This window comes from Pyrus communis, chromosome 13 (genome assembly GCF_963583255.1).
Source record: "Pyrus communis chromosome 13, drPyrComm1.1, whole genome shotgun sequence".
NCBI lineage: Eukaryota > Viridiplantae > Streptophyta > Magnoliopsida > Rosales > Rosaceae > Pyrus > Pyrus communis.
Window position 1 is genome coordinate 5,376,207 of NC_084815.1, and position 9,280 is coordinate 5,385,486.

The 9,280-nt window shown below is 36.0% G+C and overlaps 1 protein-coding gene across 1 annotated transcript; it reads right to left on the reverse strand.

Annotated features, from left to right (window-relative positions):
- Nucleotides 1–1,596: 1,596 nt before the first annotated feature.
- Nucleotides 1,597–4,539, reverse strand: LOC137713584 (zinc finger protein WIP2-like). The gene is made up of 2 exons (XM_068452898.1): nt 3,779–4,539; nt 1,597–2,333 (listed from the first exon to the last, which is right to left on the reverse strand). Exons 1-2 carry the CDS (start codon nt 4,436–4,438, stop codon nt 1,896–1,898), a joined length of 1,098 nt encoding a protein of 365 aa, XP_068308999.1. The 5' UTR covers nt 4,439–4,539; the 3' UTR covers nt 1,597–1,895.
- Nucleotides 4,540–9,280: the final 4,741 nt, after the last annotated feature.

Below are 9,280 nucleotides of genomic sequence, written 5' to 3' on the forward strand. Positions count from 1 at the left end.
TTTTCCTTTTTTTATCATTTGCCCTTTTCTGTTTTGTTAATTGTATATACACACACACATATATCTCTACACATTTATAGGTTTTTATTATTTATGCTTCTCTCTTTTTTTTCCTCTCTAAAAGCTAATCATTTGCTTTGAATTTCCCAAGCAATATAGTGAATCTCAAATGGTACATGTTCCATCCAACAACTCTCTCTCTCTCTCTCTCTCTCTCTCTCCCCCCACTAACAAAGCAAAAGGGCATCGTATGCATCCCCAACAAAAAGCTGATGCATGTTATTTGCAGCAGGAGATGAAAAGCCTATTTCAACTATACTTGGAACAAAATATACCCCAACCCTTGTCTTGCTTTCCTGTTATCTTTGCCTTTAGATTGCCACCAATTCAGACACCAACTCGTCCTATTGATGCAATATCTGCAAAGGTTAGCCGCTAATAAAGTCATCTCTACTCATTTATAACTAAAGAATCAACTTTGCATAATCTCTTCATTTATGCTTCAAATATGCACAATTTAGGCACAAATAAAACTGATGGGTCTGTAAGAATAAGTTAGATCCAAAGTTCTAAACACTTTAGCGTAATAAAAAAAATTAGATAACACATATTTTTTTTTGGTTGAAAACACATTTATTTATATATCCACTTAAATGCCTAATGTCCTTGTCAAGAACACAATTAAAATTGTTGTGTTCTAGTGCTCAAGTTCCTTCTAACTACACAACAAAAATTGGCTCTTGATTAACTTAGCACATAAGTGGTACGAGACTCGTGCATCAATACACTCACATAGCACAAATATAACGACTCATGAGGTTTGTGAATTGGGGAATACTCTTCAAGAGGAGAGATTTTTCAATGTACCAGGAACATAGTTCGCTACATCAAGTGTCATAACACAAATGATTGGATATTTAAAAAAAAAAATTACAACCATTTGTATTATGTTACTTGGTGTACCGAACTGTGTTTTCGACATACTCAAAACTTTCTCCAAAAAGAAAGGATCTTAAAAGAAGACTGAATTATTAAAGCCAAAAGCCCGAAACCCCTAAAGTGCAATTATCCGTGCGTATATTATTATCTCTTAATTATAACAGACGGTCATCTAATTTCAAAGATTCTTCTCTTCTCATTGACCATCTCTCTCCTCCCCCAGCCCCATCATATATAGATATATACACATGCAGATGATGCATAAGTCGAACGCAAATGCTATGAGAGCACACTGATATTTCAAAGTTTGATAAAAACCTGTTTAACTATTAATTGTTCATTTAATATATATTTTTCACATAGTTTCCCGGTCAAACCGATGACTTCTTGATACCGTTTCTCATCATGAGGTTCACCAAAGTTAGTAGTTCAATGGCTAACTATTTGTACCACAGCAATAAGGGCATAAACTTCTTTTTTACAAGATATAATAGTGCTCGAATTTAAGTTGCGAGGAGGGAAGAGTTTAAACGTAGGTTGCAATGGCTTGAAAATGAAGCCTTATTCACCAAGAGAATACACCAGTTCTCCTAAAACACAAAAAAAAAAAAAAAAAAAAAAAAAAAAAAAAAAAAAAAAAAAAAAAAGGAAACAAAATTATAAATGAAGAAGACATTAAAATTCGTTGTAAGGACAATGGATTCACAGAACTTACTAGTTAACGTGGAAGTGTTTTGTATCCTAGAATAATGCTGACAGAGAACTAAAAATAAGAGCATTACAGAAAAGTAGGAAAAAATAGAAGAAAAAGGTGGCTCTCCAAGTAAATGATGCTTACATATAGTTCTTACTCAGACAGCCATGGCTATGTCAATAACTCTCCTCTCTAAGTTCATATACTAATATTTGACTCATTAACAATTAATTAATCTTCTTAATTTCCTTCCAAGTTGTTATTACTGCATGGACTCATTGTCTTGCTCTACTTCAGAAGCAGGTTCATCTTCCTCTTCAAAGCCATCAATTCCATAAGCTGCATGCCCATTCCCAAAAGCCTTGATATGATCTTTAAGAGATCTCTTGTGCTTAAAATCAGAGCCACAAATGCAATACCAAAGCTTGCCACAATTCTTCTCATGGGTTCTCCAATCCCCCCTCACCGCAAACGCCTTGCCACATTTTCTACACATGAAGGGCTTGATTCCATGTTTCCTCTTGTAATGTGTTTGAAGGGTTCTGAAGTCTTTCAGTGGCTTTGCTCTCGGATGATCGATGTTGTTCCTGCAACCTGGTGTGCAACAATAGCAAGGAAGCCTAAGCATTCCTGTTGGTTGAGTGCCTCTCAAAGATTCAGGCCCTTTTCTATACTGAGATCCATGCCCCCACATATGCATCTACAATTATGTATATAGGGATCACGACCAAAAAATTAGAAAGGTGAAAATTAGTACTCAGTGAATTCCAAACCACGCATATAAACTATAAATAATTAAAAGAAACAAAAATAACTAAATTGCTGCCCTCGCAGAATATAAGCCTGTGATAAGGCTTCTAGTAAATTAGTCATGTGTTATTCATGAATTCCAAGATTAACTATGAGTTTGTTAGTTATCCATAATTTCAGTTCTACACATGAAAGAAAAATTGTAACAAACTGCTACAAGAAAGGTGCAAATATTTGGGAATTAAAATTTCAAATATTTGGGAATTAAAATTTAGGCTTTGTTATATATTCAAACAAAAGGATCTCCTTACAAATGCTATTTCTAGGAGAGTTAAATGTCACAATGAACAATGTTAGAGAGACCAAATTTGCAAACCAAATGATGTAGTTGTTGATGATTGAATTATTATTTAAGTGTTGATTAATGTCTTATTGATGATATCATTTTATTTGCAAATTTGATTTTAAAATTTTGGTCTCTCTAGTGAATTAATGTTTGTGCCTATTACTTAAAAAGGTAATTAAGTAATAACAAAAGAAACAGATATATAACTTATGAGTTTGAAGATTAAATTTGTGGATATAGAGTTTTCTCTTTTAACAAAAGGAAAAAACCCAGTATGGGTAATGAAGGATTAAGCAAGCAGAACACACACCCAAACCCTTAAACATCAGCGCCAGTCAAAATTCATTAGATAATATAGAGTTTTGATATTACTATGTATGGGGGTTTTGATGCCCAAAAACTGTTTAGTTGCGGACTGAAGGTCCACAAAGAGAAACTAATTTGTTAATGGAATAATGTCATGAACTGGCCCCTCTGATAAAAACACTGCAAGATTTTTCAGCTCCTGCCATTATATGTTTGAGCACAAACTCCAAAGTACTAAAGGCATAAGGAACATTGCCTGTGGTGTTCAATCACATGATGGGGGAGGTACTGCTCATAGCCTCAGTTGAATCAGAAAGATTTACTCAGCCCCAATTCCCAGAACCATGCAAAAAAAGGTAGATGATGATAATTCAAGTTTTTTTAAATGTAAATTATGAAAATATAAAATAAAAAAGAAAAAGCTCCAATATAATTTTTTCCCTTACAAGTCCAAGCATAGGATGATACTTGAGGCAAGAAAATAAAAGAAATAAAAAAGCTGAGCACATTTTAACTGATTTTTATCCTTAAATTATGAGAGGAGGAAAACAAAAACAAAAACAAAGAGAATAAAAGCCTGATCTAAAAAAAATATGAAGAGAGAGAGAGAGAGGGAGAGGGAGGAGAAAAGGAAAAATGGTTTCTGGGGCCATGGTTTTGCTGGCGAATCAAGAAATTTTCTTGATTAATATATTTAATTTTAAACTATTTTTGGTTCAAAAAATAAAAATATTGAGATTTACCTGCATGTTATTGTATCTGTTGAAGGTCTTGTAGCAAACAGGGCAAGAAAACTGGGTAGGACCTATGAGAATCTGAGAAGGGGTAGGGATCCAGTACTGACCCTTGTTCAACCTGCAACTCATGGGGTACCCTGCAGAATCATGATCTCCATGATCTGATTTTTCATGATGAGTACTGTTATTGCTCATCTCTGATGAGGAAGAATTAGCTGCAACAGAAAGCACAGAAGCCATTTCAGCAGCGCTAGGGTTTGGCAATCCTATGTGCAGTGTCACACTCGCATCGTCTTCACCGTCACCATCTTCCTCATCTTGTTGATCTTTAAAGTGCTGATGATCTTCATGGTGATGTTGTTGTTGATCTTCATGATCGCGGTGGTGATGGTGTTGGTTTGTTGGGTTCAGGCGGCTGAGGAGGGGGAGGGCTTCTCTGAGAGGAGGAGAAGGGGGTCTAGTGTTAAGGATTTGTTGGTGGGTAGGGAAGTAAAAAGAGTGGTTTTGGTTGAGGAAGAAGTTGTGAGCATAGGAAGGAGAAGATTGTGAAGCATGAGGAGGCGGCTGAGGGTTTGAAGGTGGTGGTTCATGTTCATGGTGACGATGAAGAGGGTTGAATTTGAACAGACCTGGGAAGAAATTTGATGAGTAGGGGTAGTCAGCCATGGTTAATTAAAAAGGGTAGTACACTACAGTATAAGAGGAGGGGAATAGTTTGCTGGGGTGACCTTGCATTTATAGAGAGAGAGAGAGAGAGAGAGAGAGAGAGAGAGAGAGAGAGAGAGAGAGAGAGAGAGAGAGAGAGAGAGAGAGTACAAGATGACCGAAGGGAGTGGACGGTGGAGAGCCGAGTTATTAAAGTAGTACAACAGAGTAAAGAAGTAGTAAAGGCAAGGGAAAAGGGGAAATAGAATCACCTAGTGAAGAACAAATACAACCCAAAAATAAATAACCAATCTAATTCATTTTGATTAAAAAGGAATTTAGTTCTATTTGATTGATACTATACAGAAAGTATATGTGGAATCTATAGCATATATTTGAGACAGTCACCAATTAGAGTTGTGCAGAATGTGTACATGTGTGTACCTCGTTATCAAATAACAATGTTTTAATAAAATTAGTATTGAGACTAGTCTAGCCAGTTTTTCTAGACGAGGCTATCAAGAAAACGTCTCTGCCCAGTAAGAGTGGACTATAGACTAGCATAGGCGTTTGGGAGGCATGTCTAGGCGCCTGAGGCGTTATCGAGGCACAACCTGGGCATTTGGATAAAAAAAAAAAAACCAAACCCCAAACGATGCCGTTTTGGATAGAATTTTTATAAACATCATGCTAATTTTATGTTTCTAACTTATTTTCTATTATTTTATTATATGACTTTATGATGTGAATTAGAGAAATAATAATAGTTAAAATATTTGATTACTTGCCAATTAGTGCCACGGTGACACGCCCTGACCCTGATATCTCCAAATATCAAGATAGGCACCTGTTGGCCGACACCTGAAGGTGACGAAATCATTTTAAACATGTATGCAAATAAAATACGTAATTAGAAAGAAATATACTAATGCAGAATTGTGTTTAGAGCATACAACTACTCAAGAATAATATGAGTGAATTATTATAAAAGGTATGAATAAAGGAATGGGATCTACACTGAGAAGACTCGAAGATACCTATGCGGAAGTGCCTTGACGCTGGGATTGTATGCCTCAAATCTATCTCCTAAGGGGGCGCAAAACAAAAGGGTGAGTGGACCAAAGTTTACAATAATAATACTAATAATAAGAAAATCATTTTCTTTATGAACATACTAACCCTCTGTTTTGAAAACGTACATAATACCACATAATAGGTTTTTGAAAAACTCTAGCATGCCATGAAAAACATTCGTAAAACAAGTACGTGAAATCCAGTGCTTAGTAAAATCCTTCGAATCGTCGAAAACCCAAAAAATGGTGCCACTCAATTCAATGTCCAAGCGAACTCCGACACTCCAGCCACTGCTTGGGCTTTGTTCCTGGGTTCAAGAGGAGTGGATTGATGGTGGTGGTTGCTAGTGAAGGCTGCAAGATCAGTGAATCGCCGTTTGTGGTGCTCTCGGACCCCAACTGTCGTTCTTCGTGATACGGGACCAAAACCACGTCAATCTTGGGTGGAAAATGGATAGGGAAGGCTAGTGTGAAGTTTCTAGGTGGAGGCTCAGTGAAACGGGTCAAAGGGATGACCCAGGTTAGCTGGTTCCCCTCCTTTCTCCTTTTTCCTTTCTCTCCTCTCCCATTGGTTCACTTTCTTCCCCTATTTCCCGATTGGACATCACACCCCTCTTTTCTCTCCTCTTCTTTCCATCACAACCATATACGTGGCTTCCAGATTGCTACTCCAGTAAATCTGGAGCCTTCTAGATTTATGGTCAAATGACCATTTTGCCCTCAACTTTGTTCGTTTATAACTCTTTCGTTATAACTCCAAATTACATTCTGTTTGCACCCACGTATTCGTAACGATGAGTACTACCAGAATACGCCAAGGAAATGAATCTTATGTGACATGACAAGGCGGTCAACAAAATTCAACGCTTTTGCCTCGATGGACATTTTCGTAAATTCATGCTTTAAAAGTATAAAAACCGTAATATTTGGGGACGGGTCGTTACATATGGTTTAGTGGTATTCTTCTTCACTTGTAAGTGAGAGGTCTTAGGTTTGATTGTCGCCAAAGACGAATTTGAACTACATTATTGCTAATCCATTGTGAGGATAGGCCTACCCCTCTCTCTTAGTGTAGATAATATCGTTTGTTAAAAATAAAAATAAAAATTGATTGCTTGCCATGCTTGCTTGATTGTTTTACAAAGTATTATATTATATATTAAGTGTTATAATAATTTTAGATACCGTGAAACTTTTGCTTAAGCAACGCTATCCATGAAACGCCTTCACTTCGCTTCGTGTTTTAAAACGTTGTCAATAAATAGCGATATAAGGCTGAAACAAGGACAATTTTGACAAGAAGCAAGTGTTTGGGTGAAACCTCCAACATTTCCATTGGTGCGCGAGCACTGGTCGGCTCAGCCAACTGAGAGCTCAAAGGGTTGTCCCAATCACACAGTTGCAATATGCATAATTGTACATATAAACCCTATTTCGTTCATTATGCAAGTCATTACTGTTCCTTTTTTTTTTTCCTCTCTCTCAGCATAATATAATTAACAATAGTACGTACTCTCTCTAGCTAGATATATAGTTGAATTCAACTAATATATATTGTCAGAGCCTCTTGTTCTTGGAGGTACTACAAGGGGCCTAGATTTTACCTTTGGTTTCACACAACAGCTGTGTTTTGTTTTTACTCGTCCAAAAGATAGACCAAGGGTTAGACCAGGAAAAAAAAAAAGACAGACCAAGGATCGATGTTAAGCCCTGAATGAACTTATTAGGTCTCAAAGTTGAGGTGAAAACATTTGGAAGAAAATTTGCTGTTACTGGGACAGCGGGAATCTTCTACTATACCCTGTGGCGTGTGTTAACATATAAGATACCTATATGTGATATATCAATGGACATGAGTGTCTCATGCGGAAGGCCTCCCAGTGTGAATCTGAGTAGGGTTAGTCCAATATATCATCATTGCTTAGTTTATATGGATGGTTTGTATTAACACAAGACTTTGGCAGCTAGAATATAGGGGTACCGTGAATGTTTTTAATCACTTAAACTGCAATACCATTTAATTTTTTCTTACTCTACGATTGTTGATTTTTAATCCTTGCCTTACAAAAAGTGAAAATGTATTATGTTAGTAGATTTTTTTTTATTTTTATTGGGAGAGAGATTGAGTTGAACACGAGACTTTGTGGCAAGTTCATGTGAATGTTCTTAAGTACTTATACTACAAACTTCATATCAACATTGGTGTGGAAACCAGCTAGATATTAATCTAGATCTTTATTGATAACGAAAACAAAATAGTGGTGGGAACCTAATCTTAGCCAAGTTCCAAACTATTGGCATTATATTTCTTCTAAGGAAAGTTTTTACGTTAGTTAGCGTGATCTACAATGATAACTCATCTTTTGGTAGCTTATGCTCCCGTGATTGTCTGACATAAGTAACATCAAAGTTCTAGTTTGTTGAGGTCCTGAATTCAAAGCCTTCAACCCTCATCTCTCATGCATCATTTATCAAACTAATCGGTAAGCTGAGGCTGCTATAATCTGCATAAGGAGATATTTTTTAACTCTCCACATGTAGTATGGACGTGACTACACGTGAGGGCGAGGATGAAAATATTTGTCCATGCCCTGGCGGACTTCCCTCTCTTGGTTCTAGTAAGATAATTGCACTTGGTAGATCTCTGTGCTTGAGGAGGATAAGCTAACCACAGATTGATATGCACGGCATATGGCAATCGAGGCTCAAGTGAATTTCCTATTTTTGTTCATTTGGCGAGGAAGTAAGCTAGCTTATTACACTTTGGTATAAATTTCTTGGTGTCTTCACAGTATCATTCCACAATGTTACCTAGTCTCTTGAAACGATTGAGATTTGATCGACATGCACGTTCTAAAAGAAGCGAATTTGGTGGCCAAATGCATGAGGTCATGATTGTTTGCCAATCTCGTCGCCTTATCTGGTCTAGGACTCTCACCTCATAATTTTGATTATGGGATCGAAGTGATAGAGGAAGTTGGTCTTTGTTTCCGAGGGAAGTTGGTTTTTGCTATAAAATTAATTAGAAATATGGAAAGTATTTAATTATTCATATAAACTCATGCCAGGTTTAATAAAAAAAATTTTATATCATACATGATCATAGTTTGTTGGTTCTTAATTTTGTTTAAATTTCAATGCTACATTTTATTACAACTAGATCGAGTAGTGTGTTGAATTGACTTAGGGCTAGTTTGGTATTGCTGTGCTTTGAAAAAAAGCTGCTTCTGCTGTGCTGTGAGAAAAAAGCGGCTGTGAAAAAAAGCAGCAGAGTGTTTGGTAAACTTTTTTGTGAAAGTGCTTTTGGAAAAAAAAGCAGTATGATAGTGTTTGGTAAACTTTTATATAAAACAGCTGTGACTGTGTAAAATGACCAAAAAGGGTATAATACTAGATGTGCCATTAATTTAATTTTCTTAATCAATAAGGGTGAATTACTAAATATACTTTATTTGTAAAACAAACATATTTATAAACTTTATCTTAAATATTAATTAGTATGACAAACTACTTCAATTGAAATATTTTAGACTGAATAATTAGAATTCATTAGTACAATATTGTTAATGTACTTAATTGGACATGAAGACATAGAACCATGCTCTGTAATTTGCTAATTGTATTTGTATGTATCCCTAAATGTAAATATATAAATCAAAATTGGAACCGTTATGATAAAGACATAGAACCATGCTCTGTAATTTACTACTAGTGCAGCCACCTTTTGCATATGCGAAATTATGTGATTACGGATGTCATGCGTTCACTTATGAAATATTGTGCCATATTG